The sequence below is a fragment of the Salvia splendens genome, chromosome 15 (assembly GCF_004379255.2).
Source record: "Salvia splendens isolate huo1 chromosome 15, SspV2, whole genome shotgun sequence".
NCBI lineage: Eukaryota > Viridiplantae > Streptophyta > Magnoliopsida > Lamiales > Lamiaceae > Salvia > Salvia splendens.
Window position 1 is genome coordinate 7,409,049 of NC_056046.1, and position 19,515 is coordinate 7,428,563.

Genomic DNA, 19,515 nt, shown 5'->3' on the forward strand with positions numbered 1-19,515 from the left:
GATCGAACCCAGGTCACCCGCATGATAGGCGGGAATACTTACCAGCATGACGCATAAGGGTTATGCGTCATTAGGGTAAGACGCATAATACTTATGCGTCTTTTAACGACGCATAACCCTTGTGCTTCATTAACCAAAGACGCATAAACGTTGTGCGTTTTATTAATAACGACGCATAACCCTTATGCGTCACTCCCCTATTCGAAATAAATCTAATCTCCTTCATTAAAATGAAATTCCATTAATGAGCTATAACAAAAATAGAAAGATCTCTCCACTCAACTCATGTCTTTGCAGCCTATCTTTATTGACTACTGAACCCACCCATTTCCTTTTGAGATGTTTTATTTACTTTACTAGGAAAATAAATAAATTACTACAGTATTTACTAGCAAATTAAAAGATTCAAATTAAAATAAATTAATACTACTAGTCAAAGAAATCCGTGAAGAATACATTTGAAACACCTGTTAATAGAGAGAGAAAAAAAAGATAACTATAGTAATAATATTTATAAAGAAAGAGAAAGGTAATTAGATGTAATTATGATGACTTACATTTACAAATTTAAAAATATGACATCTTTATTCGGACATACTATTAACAAACCTCTAATAAGGGGTTGGACATAAAATGATTTCAAAGAAAAATCTAATGTTAAAAAAATTATAAAATCTGAAAAGTTCATTAATTTATAGACAATTTACCTTCTTCTTAAAACAATATCGTTTTTCTCCAAGCTAGCTTTTTCGGCGAACAAATTAGCTTCAATGTAGAGAAAAATTAATTTCAGAAAAAGTAGTATTTAGCTTTAAAAATTTAAGGAAAATACAGAAAATAACTCTAGTTTTCATAGTTTAATTATTGAATTATTTAGTTAGACAAGTTGAATCAAGCTCCAGCTCAGACTTATCAAGTGCGTCTGTAATTATAATTTGTATGCTTTGTTTGTATACATTATCTCAGATTTCCTATTTATTCTCTTGTCTGAATTAAACTTTCACAATTCACATATGTATGTCTCATTATCTCAGTACGTTTATTAATTATTAGGTACTCCTATATTGTCTTGAAGATCACAGAAAACCATGTGGTCCGTTCATCTCGTATTGATAAATATAGATGTAACTTCATCTTACTATGTTGAATATATGGTTCTATAAACAATTTGAAACCAACTTAAAACTCAGGAAGCGAAATCTTGTACAGATTATTCTGAAGGTGCAGTCGGTACGCTAAATGTGCAGAGTCTTACCCGGGTAAAGACGTGTCGACTTAGTATTAGATAAGTGTTTGATGAGTGCCCGTGATATATGCACAACCTTGAACATCAGATGATCCCTAAGCCACAACCAGCCACAATCAGCCATCAACCTATACAAACATTACAACATAATATAGAGACAACAACAGTCATTGTCAAGAGGTGTCTGAGTCCTGCTTGAGAGGCCAGGAAAAGTTATATAAGATGAGCCCCAACATAAGAACCACGCTGCCCATGACGAAAAAGGGGCTCAAGGTTACACCTCCTGGGATGTATGGTAATGGAAGTGAAAGAATGTAGATTGAGATTGGCACTGCAAAACCAAGTAGATGTTAAAATAGCTTCATTTTCATATACTAAGCTAACAAGTGATGAGGGTACCTGATGACATCACAGCAAGGGACGATACAACTGCGGATGAATATTTTAGAAGATTGAGCGCCGATATGTTGAAAGCAATATTGGTTATTATGTAGAGGAGAGGTAGTAGTGGGGCTCCATCACAACCTGATAAAAAGGCGAGGTTACAACACTACTCTATATAATGAACGTTCATATTGTTCTTGGATTATAAATGAAATTAATCTGACACAGAAACATGCTTTAACTCATTCAACCTACTAAATAAAAATATAAACACTCAAGAATTGAGCTTTATTTGCAAGCCACTATTGGGCTTCTTCAGATAAAATTTCTCTTTTTTCCTACTGCTTAACAAAATTAATTTGCACTTGGGAGTAAACTGATAACCCTAGAACTACCTACTCCTATGAACTTTTTATATGCAATGGTCAACACCGAGATCAAAGGTAAGTGAGTACCTGTTGTATCGGCTCCAATATTAAAGAAACAACCAGCACCACTTTTCAAGTATGCAGGCAGTTCAGGTAATGGTATGCCCTTCAAATTTGACAAAACTGGCAGAAAGAGGAGTACAAAAAGCGCCTACAAGTGAAAGGAAGAATGAGATAGAGAAAATAAAAGGTTCAAATGAATTAACTGTCAAGCTATAGTTAATGACTCAATGAGTTGCATTCACATGACTAGAGGTAAACCCAATGCATTTTCAATAGTAAGGAAGTCCAAGGTGGTTTAGTGGTCTGCAGGAACAAGCCCTGAATAGCCTTCCTATCAACCATGGGCATGGCACTCATACTATTCCTTACATTGTCTTAATCATATCGCTTTATGAACCATTCAAAGTGGGAAAAAACAAAATAAAGATCATCAAAGCCTATTACTGATGAGGCAGTATTCTTTTTATTACAGTCATGCTTTCAATATTTGTACTGTTATTAATTTGATAATTGTATCATTTGGAGGTATATTATGACATCCAGATAAAGCTCAACTTATCCCTACTAATAAAATGGGCTCTATTGTTTAATTCATTGTAGATTAAATTTATCCAGACCAGAGATCAGTGTGAGCAAAGAGCCTTAGGGACATCATTGGTGTGGAATGTGCATTAGAACACAACGCAGATTGCACTTTTCAAGAAGGGTTATAGAGACAAGTCCAAAATCGATGACAATTCAAGAAAGGAAAATTAAACTAAATTAACTAATAATAGATGGATATACATAAAATAGAAGAAAATAAAACAATATACAGAAATTTCATTAACGCTCAGGACAAATCCACATGGAAAGTTATTGGGAGGTTCATTACTTTTAACTAGTCCACATGTTCCTTGAGCCAAGCCTTAGTTTAGTCACTTAGTGATAGAAGTAAAGACAACCCATTCACAACTAAATTAAGAGGATTATATTCATAATCAAATAACAATCAACAGAAGAGGAACTCTCTCTATGTCTATGCGGCAATGAACACTGCTCATGTTAACGGCTTCGTATGCTGAGATATTTGCTAAGATTATGGTGCTTCCACCTATCACTCCCCGTGTCATAATTTATGTTAAATCAATAAAAAAATGCACATGTACAAAAAGACTTAAATTTAATTATAGCCGATGTATCATTTTGACATATTCACCTGAAATCCAGATCCGTATGAATTGACCACAAATATGTCCAGCAGTTTTCCCTGTATCAAGTAGCCAATAAGTAAGTAGAGATTTTATTTTATACACTAAATATGAAGTAAGTGTATAGTAAAAAATGAACAGCAATAAATGAGGGAATTCAGTTTTAGCACCTTGAGACGGGTCGCAGCATCAATGAAAACAGATTCCTGTACACATCCAAGAATTTGAGAAAATAAAAGTACATATCAGGCGGTATTTTAGCTACTAGATGGTTTAGGCATTACCTTAAGAACAGAAGCAACTGCTTGAAATGCAGTTGAAGTTATCATCATTGCTGGCCATATCATTCCAACTCCAGAGAGCATTTGATCCTGTTCAGATCCGCTGCAATCCAGAAATAAAACTATTACTAAAAAATCAGATGTCTACGAACAGCCACATGACTATCATTCCAGATTTGTTCTTTCTAGTGCCACCTCTTAATGCCAATCCTTAATCTTGTCATCTAAGGATCAACAAGTTACTCTTGCAGATAAAAGAGGACCAATCATAATAAGATGACTTTACATAGACAATGGTGTTTCCTCTGACTTTCTGAGATAGTGTAGATTAGTTTTGTAGATCAAAGACATAAGTAACGGAGATGAAACACTGGACAAGGACAAAAAAAATTTAGCTTGATCCTACGCATAATAGTCCTGTGTTTTGATAAGACTTGAAATTATGCTTAAATTTGCTAGCAGAACTAAAGTTAGATTTTCATAAGAGTGCCAATTTAATCATGCTCAAGTCATTCAACAAGCAGCAGACCTGTCTCAAACATGACTCTAAAATTCACAGCACAGTTTAAACTACAATGATTAACTAGACTCAACTTGGCATCTTTATAAGTGAAATAAGATGGTATAATGGATGGCGTTTCCCAAGAGATAAGAAAGTTGAATATGCCCCACAATGAAATAAGATTTTACCACAATACTTTTGATATTTACATAAAAATAACTCATTCAAAGAGAAGTAAACCTCGTAACAGACAGTACAACACCAGCGGCAACAAGAAAGCATCCAGCGAGTCGGTTCCAGGAGTATCTCCTCCCCAAGATCAGCACAGAGAAGGCCAGTTGCCATACCAAAAATGCCTGCAACAGTAGGTTCCCCGAAAACATGAACCTTGAGAACAAAATGAACCTTAGCTTTTGGTCAGTTGTACACTTGTACTGGATATAACTAGGTTAATCTATAGCTTTCTCTATTTTGAAAAAAAAATTAAAAGTTCCTTGGGGTTAGTCCAGCTAACAAATGAAAGATGAATCAAGATGCTGAAAGCAAAATAACTAGGGAATGTATGAACAAATGGACAGCCCAGTTTAATGATGATTGACCTTTCAACAAAAGATGTGTCCTAGACAGAAAAGGCACAATTCGAACAAAGTGGATAAAACTTAAGCTTAGAGTTGGATGAAAAGACATGTATCACAAGTCTAGTAAATATTCCAAGCAAACTTGCTCAGTAAAAGTGCATGCTTAAATTTTGTAATGAGTGCAGCTCAGAGACTTATGCCCGAGTTAATAATCAGTTATAGTGAATATTTAGAACTCAGAACTCAAAGAAAGTAGAAGTGGATGAAGGAAAAAACTAAGCTGAGAATGAGTAATGAATTCGTAGTCCATCTGTCCTGACTCATGAGCCAAAGAAACATTTATTCATAATGGGAATTAGAAAATAAACTTCAGCGATATTACCTGAGTTAGTATAGGTATGGCTGGTCCCGGAAGCTGAGCTGTAAAAGATACTCATAGCTCAATAAAAATGCCTTCAAAAAAATAATCAATTTGACTGTGCATTCAGAAGTTGAAATTCACTTTGTTCTTTGTTTCAATACAGCAGCATGCTCTTACTCTCAATAAATATGGACTAAGAAATAACTCTCAAGTTCACCACAAAGCCAAGAAATAAGTGCAGAACATGTACATGGAATGTGGTTGGTGGGAATTATTGGCAAGGTAAGTTTTTCCTGAGCCCTCTATCAGACACGATAGATTATCATAACTCAGTTACTCGTACCTCCAGAATACATTCCTGCCACAACTCCAAGAGCTTCCAGAAGACCAATGACTATAAAAGGTGTTTTTGGAAATGCTAACATCTCATCAGTGACAATTCCAGCTTTGTATCTCGTGAAAAGTGTGGAGAAATATATAGCCACATACCTGGCCATCACAAATAACCATCAATCTTAACTAACCATAGCAAAACATTCGCCGGCAATACCAACATCCAAGATAACTTAAGCTACATTACCCTGTGATAATCTCTATAAACTACTCCATTTTCCCCATTATATCACAATTAATATTCTGGAAAGAGCTATGACCCCTACAATTTTAACAATCTCAGCAACTAAAAGCACAATCCAATTATGATATTTTCAACAATAAAATTTTACACACCCAAAAGTAGTGAGCTGAGCCAAAAAGAAGGGGAATTCCTTCATCGGAACAAGGGCGAGCTTGTAGAGGACACGATTGGCAATTGCCAGTGCTACAGTAACGGCGGCGCACGCCAACACCAGAAGCTTCCGATTCCTCGCATCGGAATCCGGCGGCGGAGGAGTATGAGGCGGAGGCTTCGCACTGGCAGAGACCGGAGGCAAACGGCGGAATCTAAGGGTGAAATTGGGGTCGGTGTAGTTCATCTTCAAGTGGCGAGGGTGGGAGAAGACGGAGAGGTGGCGAGGAGAGGCATTGCGGTTGAAGGTGGATTGAAGGTGGAAGGAAAGAGTGGGGGAGAATCGGTTGGCAGCGGCGAAGGGTGGGAAGTGAGGTGAGGGAGCAGAGAATGGACGGAGAAGCTTCATTTCCCGGAGGCGGAAAAGAAATGCGAAAATGGCGGCATTAAGTGGCACGTGCAAGCAACTACTCTTGTTGTTGGGAGTTGAGATTGTATATTAATATTGTTGCGTCCTCGCTAGTAAATACACTTGCCACGTGTTTTGCAACAAGTTCTTCTCATTATTACTGCATTTGCCAAAAATAACTTGATAGTAACTCATGTAAAAAAAAAGTTGTAGACGCAAATTTTAATGTGTAATATTCAAGTATGAGAGAGTGAAAATTTTTTTTTATGGAAATTGGAATAATTTTAGTTGATTATGGAATCTACGGTATTTAAAGTATTTTATTTTTAAATTTAGTTTAATTTTGGTGAACGGGCCAAAATAGTAAAACTGATATTTTTTTGGACGAGTGTAGTATATTGTTGGGTTTTTAAAAAAACATACTTATATATAAAAGATGGAAAGATGAAAAAATGAAAATATATGAAAATGAAATTCGAACAAGATGAAGAGGAATGCATTGGACACACACAAGCAACCATTGTCGCGTGACCCATTATAAATTAACGAAGATCATGCGACCCATGTGAGGCTACAGCCTACAAACCTTAAGCTTGGGCCATGCAACCATATGGCTAGTTAAATCATATTCTTTTGTGGTCCCCCTATTACAGTTATTTCCTATTATGATAAATTTTACTAATACTTAATATCTTTTAATTTATTTTGTTCTCTCATTATATTTATTCCACACTATCTTCACTCTATTACATTCCACTTGACTCTCTAAACATCTGCTTCCTCTGTTCCGTCACATTCGTTTGGGTACAAGATTTAAGAAAAATGATATTTTGCGGGTTGAGGGGAGAGAAAAATGGAGAAGTGAATCATGTGTTGATTTTTGCTAAAAATGAAATGAATCACTATAACGAAACAATAGAGAAAGAAATGTGGCTACTTTATAATAGAACGCATAGAGTATTATTTATCTTCTTGCCGAAAAGAAACGTATCAATTGCGATGAAACAATTAGTAGTTTGTTATATAATTAAATTATTATTATGCACATCTACCAATATTATTATTGGTGGAGTCAAATTAGTACTCGTATCTATAATAATAAGGAAGAAATATAATATTGTATTATTAAAGTTGTTTATTGTAGGTGTTTCTAAAAATATGATATCAAATTTACTAATTTCAGATTTTTTATTATTAGTATTATTATTATATAAAAAAAATAATAATTTAATATCGAAATTGGAACGAACCACCACCTATCACCCTTGCGCGTAACTCAGGCTGGAAGGCAGATGCCCTAGCGTATGTTCCGATGAACTACCGATCGGCCATAATTTCCACAGTCGTTTCACTGTCATCTACTACAAGAGCATCTAGAAGTAGAACCCCCCAGGCCCCACCACTATTACTATTTTCTATTCCGCCCTTGAAAATTGAAACCCACATTCCTTGACTTTAACTTTGTATTTTCCTCTATACAATAAACACATCCACACGTTTCTTAAATTAGGCATGCTTATGCAAATCACTCCACCCTTTCACTCCACCTTATATATTCATATAAAAGGCGCCAATCTTCCTAATCACCCCCCCTCTCCCTCCCTCTCTCTAATGGAGGTGCTCTTTCCTTCTCAAACCCTAGATTTCGATTTCAACAGCGCCCGATCGTCGCCGCACGCCACCCCACCGTCCACGCCGCGCCGATTGGGCGAGTACTACTTCAGCGCTCCCACCAGCCCTTCCCACATCTCTCAATTCTACAAGGGATTCGACGAATTTATCCTCGACGCCGCCCGCCAATCGCCGGCGGTGCCGTTTCAATGGGAGCAAAAGCCTGGCACGCCGAAATCAGCTGTGATTAATGCTGGAGATGACGATCTCGATTTCGCGTTCGACGTCGGCAGTGATGATTGGGAAACGGCATCTCTCTCCGCGGAGGAGCTCTTCGACGGCGGCGTGATCAAGCCGATGAAGCAGCGGTCGCAGGCCAGGAGGATAATCCAGGGCGCTTTCTCGCCGCGCCACAGGAAAAACGCGGCGCCGTTGCCGGAAAGAGGAAGAGAAAGAGGTGTGGCGCTGTCGAGGCCGCCGAGCCGGAGGGCGGCGCGATCTCTCTCTCCGATGAGAGATGATCACCCAAATCTATTGGAGGAAGAGGTGGCGCAAACCGGAAAGGTGAATTCTGTTCCGAGCAAAGGGCAGAAGAAGTGGAGTTTGAAGGATTTTTTCCTATTCCGGAGCGCGTCGGAGGGACGCGCCGCTGATAAGGACCCGCTGAAGAAGTATACGGCGGCGTTGAGGCGGTCGAGCTTCAGAGCGATTGATAGTCCCGGTTCGAGGAGAAAAGGACCGGTTTCGGCTCATGAGCTGCATTACACTGTGAACCGGGCGGTTTCGGAGGATATGAAGAGGAAAACGTTTCTGCCGTACAAGCAGGGGATTCTGGGCCGGTTAGCGTTCAACCCGGCGGTTCATGCGCTGGCTAATGGCTTCGGTTTATCTCGTAATTGAATTTAGGTGATTAAAAAAGGAAAATTGCATTCAATCTTTATATGTAAATTTGCATATTAAGGGTGGAGAGACTACATGTATCAATAAAATATTGTGTTTCTAGTTGTGTTTTGTATATCTCAATTTTTTCAATTTATCCTTTTTATATCTATTTTTGTATTAGTGTCGGAATTTCACTACTAATTAGAATCGTAGCATAATGTGTTAGAAAAAAGATTCCAAAAAATAAATTGTATTATTACTACAAATATTTTAATTCTTAGAAACAGTTTTGTGATTTTTTTATTATTAAATTGATACAATTCACTATAAGTTAAGACCATAATAAAATTCATACAACTACCACGTTGCATGCAAACCAGTGGCCCCATTTTATTTGTCTTATTCATTATCATGGAAAGTAAAAGAAGAGTACTAGACAATAGATTTTTGGATATTACTTCGTTGTTTTGCCTCGTTTTTGGTTTGTAGGTAAAATGAAAATACTTGAAAAAAAAATACTTAAGGTTGCTGTCTACTTTGTTTTTTAACATTATGTTTTCGACTTCTAGAAGAGCAGAATAGATCAACTTCTATAAAATCTAATTTAGAGATTTCTTTATTTTGATCTGTCGTCATTTTAAAACTCTTAGTCCATAATGGCGGGTGAAAAATAAATATTTTCTATTAGAATTCTTGTTGTCTACTTAGGTTTCATTTTCATACCAATTGTGTTCATGAATGATAACATTAAAAAGGCAAGACACGTTCTAGATGTCTTTGAATTTTTTATATTTTATTTTATTAGGTTACTGTACGTTTAATTTTTTTAATCATAATTTGGAAAGTAGAAAATGAGGTGGAATTTGCCGAACTAAAAATTCGTAGGAAAAATCTAATTTTTTGAAAGTTTCATTGTGTTAAGGCCAATTTCCCTTTTAAATTTAATCCACCTAATCAAATCTATTAAATTTATAGTGTCGTTAAATGGTCATGATTCATTTCATATGATTATCTATTTAGAATTAAACTGTATAATTATTTTAGTTGGAAGGTGTTATTATAACTAATTATCATAAGATTATCCATGTAAGATCAACCTGTAAGATTCAATATTATGAACCAAACAAAATACATATTCAATCATGATATATAATCTTGTAAACTTAACCATCCATATATATATTGGAGGAACCATATCCATACTTGATTCTACGTCGAATTTGAAGGATTTTTTTATCTTATTTTTGTATATCATCTTTCATTCTTAATTTCCAACTTAAGTGGAATGAATTACTAATATTTATGAATGATTTCATGTAACGTAAGAAATTAATTCATACTTTGGCCCTTCTTTATTCCTTGTATTTGGTTCCTGTATCGGCTCACAGTCACCTTTCCCAAGTCAATCATTTGGTTTTTTTTTTTGTAATATTTAAAATTTTCAGGTTAATGATTCATTTCCTCTTTTAGCAAATATTGACTCTCTTCTCTCTCCTATCTCATATTTTATTTTATTTTTTTTAATTTTATTTTCTCCTAATTGAACTAGTTAAACATCATTATTTAATTCTTATGCCAAAGGAACTGCCTCAACTAATCCGGGATGGAAACAAACAATATTACTTATTCATCTATTTTGCCGAAATAATTTATTTATTGGGATTCTATGTTTTAGTTTTAGCTGAACATGGGCTCTCCCCAAGTGTTGGGCTCTTTTGGACCACGTGATTCGGTCCTTTAAATAGGCCCATACCTTTCTTATTATGCATAGTGGGAAGAGATTAACTTGGGGAGAAATATGTAGAATTAGCTCTTAACTTTCCATAAAATGTGGCGATTTATTTAAACTAATGAGATTTGTTTTATAAATGAATTTGACTTTATAAACGATTTTATGTGTAGTGATGGTAAGTCCAAGTACTTTATTAAGGCCAAAATAAGGATTGGCAAGTTCACAATTTAAGAAATACTACTATTGTAGATGCCTTTATTAAAGTGGATAGGAAATAATTAATGAAATATTCATCCGTTTCTCATTAAGTATCCATTTTCTTTTCGGTACGAAGGATTTTTCAAGTTAGTGGAATATATGTCCTATTTTTATAGTATTAAGGAATTCACAATACAGTTCGGTAGTTCTGTTCGGGGCAACCACTCGACGGGGCTGCATTGCAGCTCCCTGAAAACGCACAGCGGCCCCAACATCCCTATTTTATTGATATACTATCTCAATTCCATCTATAAATACCCCATTCTTATCCATTTTCCACACAAAAAATTATACAGTCAGCTTCTATATTTTTTAAAAAAAAATTCGGTATTTAATTTAGAATTTTCATAAAATTTTGTAATTTTTGCTTTTGAAATTGTTGCCTTTTCTATGGTATTTATTTTTCAATTTAAATTAGTGTAGCTTTCAATTAAGCTTAAATTATTTAAATGACTAAAAATCATGTTAAAAGTTTGGGAATTTGGGGCTGGCTGCTGCATTGCAGTTTTCGGGGTTAGGAATTAGAAAGCTGATGTGACAATTGAAAAAAGGATTTATGGCTGGATTTTGAGACGATACCCTTAGTTTTATACTAATTAAATATAATCAAATGAGTTGATAGAATTAGCATATTTGTTTTGTGTAAAGAGTGTAACTGAACTCTTAACAGTGACGAACTAAATGAAAAATAACTATTTTAATAGAGCCATTTTGTAGGGTTTATTGGGCATCTGTTAACCTATGATGGAGATAGGAGTATTACTTATTCATCTATTTTGCCTAAATGATTTATTTATTGGGCTTCTGTGTTTTAGTTTTTGCTCAACATGGGCTCTACATATGTTAAGTTAACATGGGCTTTGTAATTCAATGCTAAATCCAAAGCCCACGGCATTTGATGATTGGAGCCCATAGATTGGTGAATAATAAACTCAACTCACATTTTGCCGACATTTATATTACGACTGATCTACCGTTTAATAATGCAGGAGTATTTATTTTTAAACTTAAATCCAAGTCACCAATTAAAATGTTCAAACCTAGGCTACCTTTGAAAATTCTCAATTTTATAGCCAAAATAAATATTTTAAATTCCAAACAATTACTATAAAATTTGATACTCCCAAAGACACTGCAAACACACACACAATACACATACAATATAAATAGAGGAAACGTTGCACACACAGTGAAAAAATGCACACAACATTCCATATACAATACACACAGCACACACAACACAATTCTATTGAAATGTCATTATACACTGGTTTGCCTGCAATATTGGAAAAAAAAGAAAACACAATTCATACCTTCATTTAAATCATGTGACTACTATACTTTTCTTGTTGAGCATGGAAAATATCCATTGAATATTCTCAATGTATATAGTAAGTACCAATTTTTCTTATTTCTTCTTTATGATATCGTTATTATTTATTTATATTATTATTTTAGTATATTAAACCTTTTATAATTTATAACTGGACTTTTAGACACAAATTGTACAAGATTGCAAGAATGAGAACTTTATAAATTTTGAGAAGATTACACAATAATTTTTTCTCAAATTTTTAAAATTGTGAAATAGTTTAGCCATCTCCATTAATATTTTAGGTAGGTACTGTAAATTTGTACTTGGAAAAAGGAAAATGACCCATCAATTTTGTACGCCTCTATGAGAAAATTAGGCTAAGCTTCACATGCTGCGTTTCTCTTGTATTCTTCCCAATCTCCTAATTTTGCAATAAAGTAGTTTGTTTTTTACTTAAAAATAGATGACTTCTGCCTATTTAGGATTACAAATTCTATGTGGTCCCAATTCATTCTTTCTCATTGCAAATCTTGTAGCTCGCCCTATATTTTCATTAATAAAATGAAACAAGTTAGATTTATCATCATTGCTATGTCTTTCGATTTGTGAACAAGTCAAACTAACTCACTTTCAATGGAAAACTTTGTACGATGATAAATTTGTACAGCTTCTCATACTTTCCTTTCCTTTGTCAAAATTTACAGTATGATTAAAGAAAGTGTTAATTTGAGAATAGCTGCCTATTTAATCCAAGTTAGAAGGAAGATGTCCTATATCCACAATATGATAGTTTATACTAACGAATACTGACACGTATACAAGATGACACGATTCTGTTCATATTAACACTACACAAGGACACAATACCAAATTATGATATTATACGGGCACAAGGACCTAAAAATGAACACAACTTGTGCCCTAAAAACAAACACAACACAAAATTATTGTACCCTTGTAAGGACATGAATGCGATGAAATTTAAAGTTCATGGATACATGTTCATATTGTATTATTTTATCTTGTTCGAAAATACCAACCCCAACTTCTACGCCAGCCTACCCCCTCCAAAGAAGAAGAAATAATTGGAGTTGAACAGAAAAGGAAACCCCTAATTGGTGTGCAACATCATTACTTTCAACTGCATCTATTCTTGCATAAATCTGAACCATAACCTGATACGAGACATTATTAAGTTAGTATTGATTTACCATAGTTGCTTATGATATTATTAGATTTGATACACGTTCAAAAACCCTAATTCTTGTCGTGTGCGATCGACGGGCAAACGATTCCCGCGACCTCACGGAGGAGTTTATCAACGGTTAAGGAGTACATCCTTAACATAACCCAACCACAATAATGTAATGTCCCTATTCACAAAACTAATAGTACTTCAACAAAATAATGTAATATACTCCATGATGTATGGTGATTATTAGATAATTCAAAGTCTAGAGCATTCCACATACTTCACTTAACATCCATACAAATAGTTACCTGTCGATGAAGGCGGAAGAAGGAGATCAGCTGATTTAAGAAAATGGGCCATCAAATAAAATAAATTGGAGAACATAAGTGATCCACCCACTTTTTTAAAATAATGAATTGAATCGATCTTTACATCCCGTACCGCACATTTAAGAAACATTTCGTGTAAAGTTATACAAGATAATTGATTATACATTCTACTACTACTACATTTGTACAGATAACAATCAATGTCCAAAACTTTCAAATAAAAAACAATATGTTGAACTAACCTTATTTATGTATGGAAAAGGTATCGGAAGCTGAACTCGTATGGCAATATCTGAATGGACTTCAAGGGAGGCAAATCTTTCCTGCTCTCGAGGCATGTAATCGCTTCTTTAGCGAGTTCAGATGGTAATTGGAGGCATATCCAATCTACCAATGATTCGAAGTCTTTCGCAAAGTCTAGCAGATACCAATCCATTAGCTTTGGTATTGCTATAACTTTTCTAATGCTTGAAATGCCGACTGCTGCTTGCAAGTACTCTCTCTTAGCAGTTTCCAGCTCACTTTCGACTCGGGATGCAGTGTACACCCTCACCTTCAATATTGGTAAAAGATATCAAACATAAATAAAGAAGATTGCTGAAAACCAGTTTAAGTACAAGTTGAGTTACAATTGAGCTAGAAGAAAATATGGAGAGGCCCTTGACCCTCTTTGTAAGGCAAGATGGTTGATGAAAGGAACAACACAATGATGACTTAAGAGGACATTTACTTTTCATGATTGATAAGATACATGATTGAGTATAATTATTCATACTAAGATCTCTCTAATCTTAATATTTCATGAATCCAGTAAAATTAGCTCAAATGATAAAAATTATCAAAAACCAACACGGGGTAATAACATACAGCAGGGGACGACCAGCTTCCGCAGGACAGAGCAAATGTGACAAACGGCTCGGACAACTCTAGGCCAAACATGCTTCTTGCCATCGTCTCATCGTTCTTTGTACTCTTCGAGGAAGTCTGGGGAAATCAAGTAAGTAGGAGTAATTGTGGGAAAGCTATCCGCAATTGATGGAACAAAGTAAAACAAAACACGTAGTATAAAAGTAGAGCTATCTTACATATTTTGAGTGATAAGGCAATCTTAATATGAAATGCTCAATGGTTATTGCCGTTAGAACATGTTCACTAACAGTCACCGTTGCCTGAGAAACAATAGTTAAAGTTGTCATCATTAAAAGTAGAAACACAGGTGTATTTCAGGAAGATCATATTCCCTCAAGTAGGGTGGCAGATACATGCCAAAATAGTTCAGAAATGCTACTAATTGAATGGTAGTACTAAAATCATGGAATATATCTACATGATGATATTCAATAAAAAACCTGCCAGCTAATCAATTACCTTTTGCATCAGTTCAAACACCATCTCAGGATCCTCTGGAATGCCATACTCAAGAAATGCCTGAAGAATATGAATTTGCTGATTAGTTTTCATTGTAGCTCAACTCACCCATCATCAAAAAACACAATTAAGAAAATCCTACATTCATCATGCACGAATTGTAGATGTTAATCCAAAAGGCAAGTTTTTCTTGGTGACTTAGGTCCTTCAAACTAACAGTTGCAAGTTTCCGAAACAATAGCCTGAAACAGAAGACAAGATCAGCATCTACCAAAATTACAACCGGAAAGGTTAAATCGAAATCTGGCCTTATACTCACTTCAATCTTTGAACAAGGAAGACTGATATTGTTGTTCGGTTTGGATCGATGGATGCCGCTTCAATGGTCATTAAATGCTTATATGGACCAATATCCCTCTTCCCAAACATTGAACATAAATTGTAAGGATCAAAAGAATATGCCACTGACTGCGAAGGTAAACTTTCAGTGGAATTCCTATTCTTCATGGAGCTCAATCTTAAATAGATGTTTATTAAGCATTTCAAAATGCTCTCTGAAATTTTGTTTGGACTACCGTCTACTGGTGACGTTGCCTCTAGATTGGCAAGAGTCGTCTTTGGTGTAGTCGCATGATCCAATAATTGCATTTCCCACTGATATTCACGAGACTCAGTTCAGTCAATCAACAAACTATTTCTTAGTTCAGTGCTAAAGTAAATTGAAGCACACACCTGTGATCTCTGAGGATCCAAACACCTCTCACCTGACTTGCACTCAGTCAGGCGCTTCTTCACAGGATTTCTGGATGGTTGTACTTTCGAATTCACAGATTGCTGCTTATTTTTCAAAGTACTGGTGCTTGACTGGTTTTCTTTTCCTCTTTTATCATCTAAAATTGCATGGAGGTTAAGATTCATCATACTGGCAATGCATGTTTTGGTACAAAATATGGAAATCTCAAAAGCAAAGGTTGCATAGAAAACCAGTTCAGCTTTATTAGAATGTAACCTGAAAGAAAGGTTGAATCCTTCCAAATGCCAGTTTCAGAATCTGTCTTCGAGGTAACCAAGAAAGTCGATTGCTTCTGTTCATCTTTAGTATCCATGTTCTTGGAGGATGAAATGTATACAGCTTCTTGATATAGTCCTTTCCTGAAAAACACTATTTTCTCCTCAAGCCGAACTATTTCTTCTTCCAAAACAGCTACTTCAGCTAGAAGCTCCAGTGTCTGCAAAAACCATGATCCAGAATCACCACTCTTCTCACTCAGTGAACGATAAAAAGTGAATTGGATACTATTTCTTGAAATTTGGTTGATCCTGCTAAGATAATGAAAGCATTTGCAATTAATCAAAAGATAAATTCGCAAGGAAGGCTGACATGTTGTGGGAGATACGGAGGCAGACGAGGAAGAGCTCCTAGCGGTCGGGTGAAGGCTCTCTCCAAAGCTCTGTGGACATTTTCCTCGTGCCGTAGTCTCTTCTTTAACTTATCAACCTATAAATAAACAAGACTTTCAACAACAATTTCATACACAGAATAAAGGAAATGCAGACACTAAATGAACTGCTCCTCACATCTTGTTGCAACGTCAATTTTCTCTCTCTTGTCGAGCTTCGATTGCTGGTACATGGCTTCTCAGCATCCGTTGCCCAGCTACTCTGCATTTCCATTTTTTCCTTTTACGCAGACACATAGAGTATCAGTCAATCAGCCTCAATCACACGCGACCGCAAAAGGATATCGCTCACATACCCTTTTTTCGTTTTTAACATTAAAAAGAAGGGTAAAACTAGGATTAGAGCTATGCTTAGTTTGATAAGCACAAAAACTATGATTTTTCAATTTGCAGATACCGTAAATCCAACAACATAACAACACCCAAACTCAAATCTCAATGGATTAATACACACCACAAACTATTAATTCAACTCAAATAAATCAAATTGGATCAAACAAGCCAATAAATTCAAACAAATTTCATCAACGCTTGGAATACCTTTTCGTGCTTAACGTGAGGCTTCATAGACTGCAACCGCAAACTCCTCCGGCCTTCCATACTCGTCTCTCCCAAAACAATATCACCTGTGAGAACATTTTACAAATTAAATCCCTCAATAATTGAAAACTTATATACTGATAAAAATATGCAATAAATGATGGCGAATCAAGGAAACCTTGCGAGAATTGAATCCATTGAATGAGTTGTTTCAAGCACGCCTCAAAATAGACATTCAACAAACAAACTTTATATTATATCTTGATCTGAGCAAGCTGTAGCCCCTAAATCAATAGAGTACTTTAGCATCAATTCGTTCATTCATTTCTGAACTGAACTGTGTTTAATTACACTCCAAAATATGCAGGAGTCTGGATATATGCATTTGATTGTCAGAGAGAGGAGAGAGATTTGTATACACTATAATATGAATTGAATTGTGATGGATATTTATATTTTATAATTTGCCTCTGCAAAAATGCATATTTTGATGAGATTATCTATGGAAAATAATGGCGGTGACTTTAAAAGCTAAAATGAAAACTAGGTGTCATTGTAATACAAGTGGCAAGAATAAGACTGTTTTCTATTTTATTATTTCCTTTTTCTCCAGTGCAATATATTTTCTTCTTCTTCTTCTCTCCTATTTATTCTTTTTACTTTGATAAAAATTGATTCTTCGTCTTAATTTACAGTCAAATTTCTATATCAAATTAAGATAAAGAATAAAGGAAAAAGGAAAAAGGAAAAAGAAAAAAGAAACGAGAGGTGTGATGTTTGTGAGTTTTTTTTAATCGAAATTAGGGGAATTAATAAAGGATAATATATTATACTACTACAAATTTGGCCATTTCTTAATGCTTTGACCCAATTTAAAGAGTTTTTTGTCGTGGTATCCATAACCATTATTTTGGATTTTAGATTGATGATTTTTCATAAAAAAAAATGTATGTAGAATCAGACGAGAGACTATTTTATTAAAGGAGTGGGGAAATCCTTAGTCAAATAATCTGTCTTAAAGCTTGTGTTTTAACTTATGCTAAAAAAAACAGTTCGAATAGTAGAGTTCAAACTTCAAATTATGCTAAAAACAATCCGAGATTAAGGTTTTTTAGATTTACTGTACTTTATAATTTGACTACAACATCTAAAATGGGCCAATGTAACTCGACCTAATAAATCAGTTTTGTAGATGAAAGGTTAATATAAGTAATTATGATTAATTAGTTTAGAGAAAAAGGAATAATTAATTGAGATGATTAAAAAGCTGCAGAGATCACATGGATGCCAACTGTTGAGTTGAAGAGGAAAATATAAATGGGTCTACCCCAAAGACATGCTTGCATTCCCCTTATTATTACTATTTGGATTTTCACTACTCATAATGATTCTGCAATTCTTTTTATATAGTAATTCATTAAAATAACATAATAAGTTTATCGGCTTCTTCACGTCTCCTTTGTGATTCCACGCGAGTCTAGTTTTTTTTTCATCAAAAGGTACTTATAAAAAATAAAATAATAGGAGTACTACTAATTGTTTCAAATTTTATTTGGTAAATTTTTCTTTTTTTTATAGACCGATTTATTCATGTATTTGGATTTTAATGTATAACAACCATCAACAATGTTGCTACCCACTTTTTCTATTTCTATTTGGTAGAATTTCGGTAACATTCTATATATATATTTGAGGAACGAAAACGATAGAACTTTTACAAAGAAAATGACACAAGTTTTCACATATGGAAATGCTCCGTTTAAAACGATGTCGTTTCCTTCTAAAAGACCATTTAATTAGTTTCTTTTACAAAATTTTGTGATTTATATTGATTGAAAAGTGCGGTTTGGAACAAGCGCCGTGCTTGCCCTTGCGTTGCCTCGCATGCTCGGTGCCGGCTTGCAAGACGTGAGTCTTAGAGTTGGTAGCGGTCTGGCTCGAGGAGGAAATATTATTTAATGATATTTAAATTTGATTCATAGTATTCAGTAAGTTAAATCTACCATATAAACACAACAATGTGTATATTAAAATAAACCATAAGCCTGTCATTATGTCCTTTTTGGTAGTATGATAGAAAAAAAATAGAATGGTGATTTTTATTTTCATTCCATTTTATTTTTTGGTATAAGAAGATATATAGAATGCTTATGCAATGGAATAGAGGAGAATGAAATAAAAATGCAAAGTAAATGTTACTATCACTCCACATTTGGCGAGGTACAAATTATGTAATATCATCACAAGAGAAAAAACAAAGCGACGCATTTTTGTTTCATTACATGGGAATTATGTTAACTCTATCTAGATGGAAATGTGGATGAGAATTTTGAGAACCGAAAACATATCATTTCTATGATACATTATCATTTTGTATTATAAAATATACTCCTTCCATTTCTGAAAAGTATGAATATTTGGTTCAGCACATGTTTTAATGTATAATTGGTAATGTGTTGTTTAACTATTCCAAAATTAGAAAGTTCATATTATTCAAGGATGGACTAATAAGTTGTTCATACTTTTTCAGGAACGGAGTGAGTATCAGTTCTAGTCTTGATATTACGTTAAAAACTGATATTTATGAATAAACGAACTGATATTGAGTTAATTGCCAACTAATGAGCTGATATAGTTCTATGCTTAAAAAAATTTGAAATGAACAATATCTATATATACCAATTTGATCCTTTTATTGATTTGATTAATGCGTTGTAAT

The 19,515-nt window shown here is 34.7% G+C and overlaps 3 protein-coding genes across 4 annotated transcripts; 1 reads left to right on the top strand and 2 right to left on the bottom strand.

Annotated features, from left to right (window-relative positions):
- Positions 1 to 1,109: 1,109 nt before the first annotated feature.
- LOC121768439 (protein CLT2, chloroplastic-like) lies at positions 1,110 to 6,181 on the bottom strand. The gene is made up of 10 exons (XM_042164949.1): positions 5,703 to 6,181; positions 5,317 to 5,462; positions 4,995 to 5,032; positions 4,275 to 4,390; positions 3,536 to 3,635; positions 3,422 to 3,457; positions 3,260 to 3,310; positions 2,086 to 2,209; positions 1,646 to 1,771; positions 1,110 to 1,577 (listed from the first exon to the last, which is right to left on the bottom strand). The coding sequence occupies exons 1-10, from the start codon at positions 6,107 to 6,109 to the stop codon at positions 1,420 to 1,422; spliced, it is 1,302 nt and encodes a 433-aa protein (XP_042020883.1). The 5' UTR covers positions 6,110 to 6,181; the 3' UTR covers positions 1,110 to 1,419.
- A 1,539-nt stretch (positions 6,182 to 7,720) lies between these two features.
- Positions 7,721 to 8,620, top strand: LOC121766644. The gene has a single exon (XM_042162921.1). The coding sequence runs from the start codon at positions 7,721 to 7,723 to the stop codon at positions 8,618 to 8,620; it is 900 nt and encodes a 299-aa protein (XP_042018855.1).
- A 4,848-nt stretch (positions 8,621 to 13,468) lies between these two features.
- LOC121768727 lies at positions 13,469 to 17,300 on the bottom strand. 2 transcript variants are annotated; one of them, XM_042165266.1, is made up of 12 exons: positions 16,975 to 17,300; positions 16,797 to 16,882; positions 16,375 to 16,476; positions 16,178 to 16,294; positions 15,806 to 16,025; positions 15,529 to 15,686; positions 15,116 to 15,450; positions 14,939 to 15,038; positions 14,797 to 14,856; positions 14,514 to 14,597; positions 14,296 to 14,412; positions 13,469 to 13,981 (listed from the first exon to the last, which is right to left on the bottom strand). In XM_042165266.1, the coding sequence occupies exons 2-12, from the start codon at positions 16,854 to 16,856 to the stop codon at positions 13,676 to 13,678; spliced, it is 1,659 nt and encodes a 552-aa protein (XP_042021200.1). In that variant the 5' UTR covers positions 16,857 to 16,882; positions 16,975 to 17,300; the 3' UTR covers positions 13,469 to 13,675. The 2 variants fall into 2 exon arrangements, with proteins under 2 accessions (XP_042021200.1, XP_042021201.1); XM_042165267.1 differs by having other exon boundaries at positions 16,375 to 16,553.
- Positions 17,301 to 19,515: the final 2,215 nt, after the last annotated feature.

Bases quoted from the DNA above. Each gene is read 5' to 3' on its own strand.
- LOC121768439 (XM_042164949.1), bottom strand. From the start codon at position 6,109: ATGAAGCTTCTCCGTCCATTCTCTGCTCCCTCACCTCACTTCCCACCC. The intron at 3,458-3,535 runs GTAATGCCTAAA...GGATGTGTACAG, and splicing joins CAGTTGCTTCTGTTCTTAAG to GAATCTGTTTTCATTGATGC. The intron at 3,311-3,421 runs GTGCTAAAACTG...TACTTGATACAG, and splicing joins ATGCTGCGACCCGTCTCAAG to GGAAAACTGCTGGACATATT.
- LOC121766644 (XM_042162921.1), top strand. From the start codon at position 7,721: ATGGAGGTGCTCTTTCCTTCTCAAACCCTAGATTTCGATTTCAACAGC.
- LOC121768727 (XM_042165266.1), bottom strand. From the start codon at position 16,856: ATGGAAGGCCGGAGGAGTTTGCGGTTGCAGTCTATGAAGCCTCACGTT. The intron at 16,026-16,177 runs GTCAGCCTTCCT...TGGTTTTTGCAG, and splicing joins CTCCGTATCTCCCACAACAT to ACACTGGAGCTTCTAGCTGA. The intron at 15,687-15,805 runs GTTACATTCTAA...ATGCAATTTTAG, and splicing joins GGATTCAACCTTTCTTTCAG to ATGATAAAAGAGGAAAAGAA.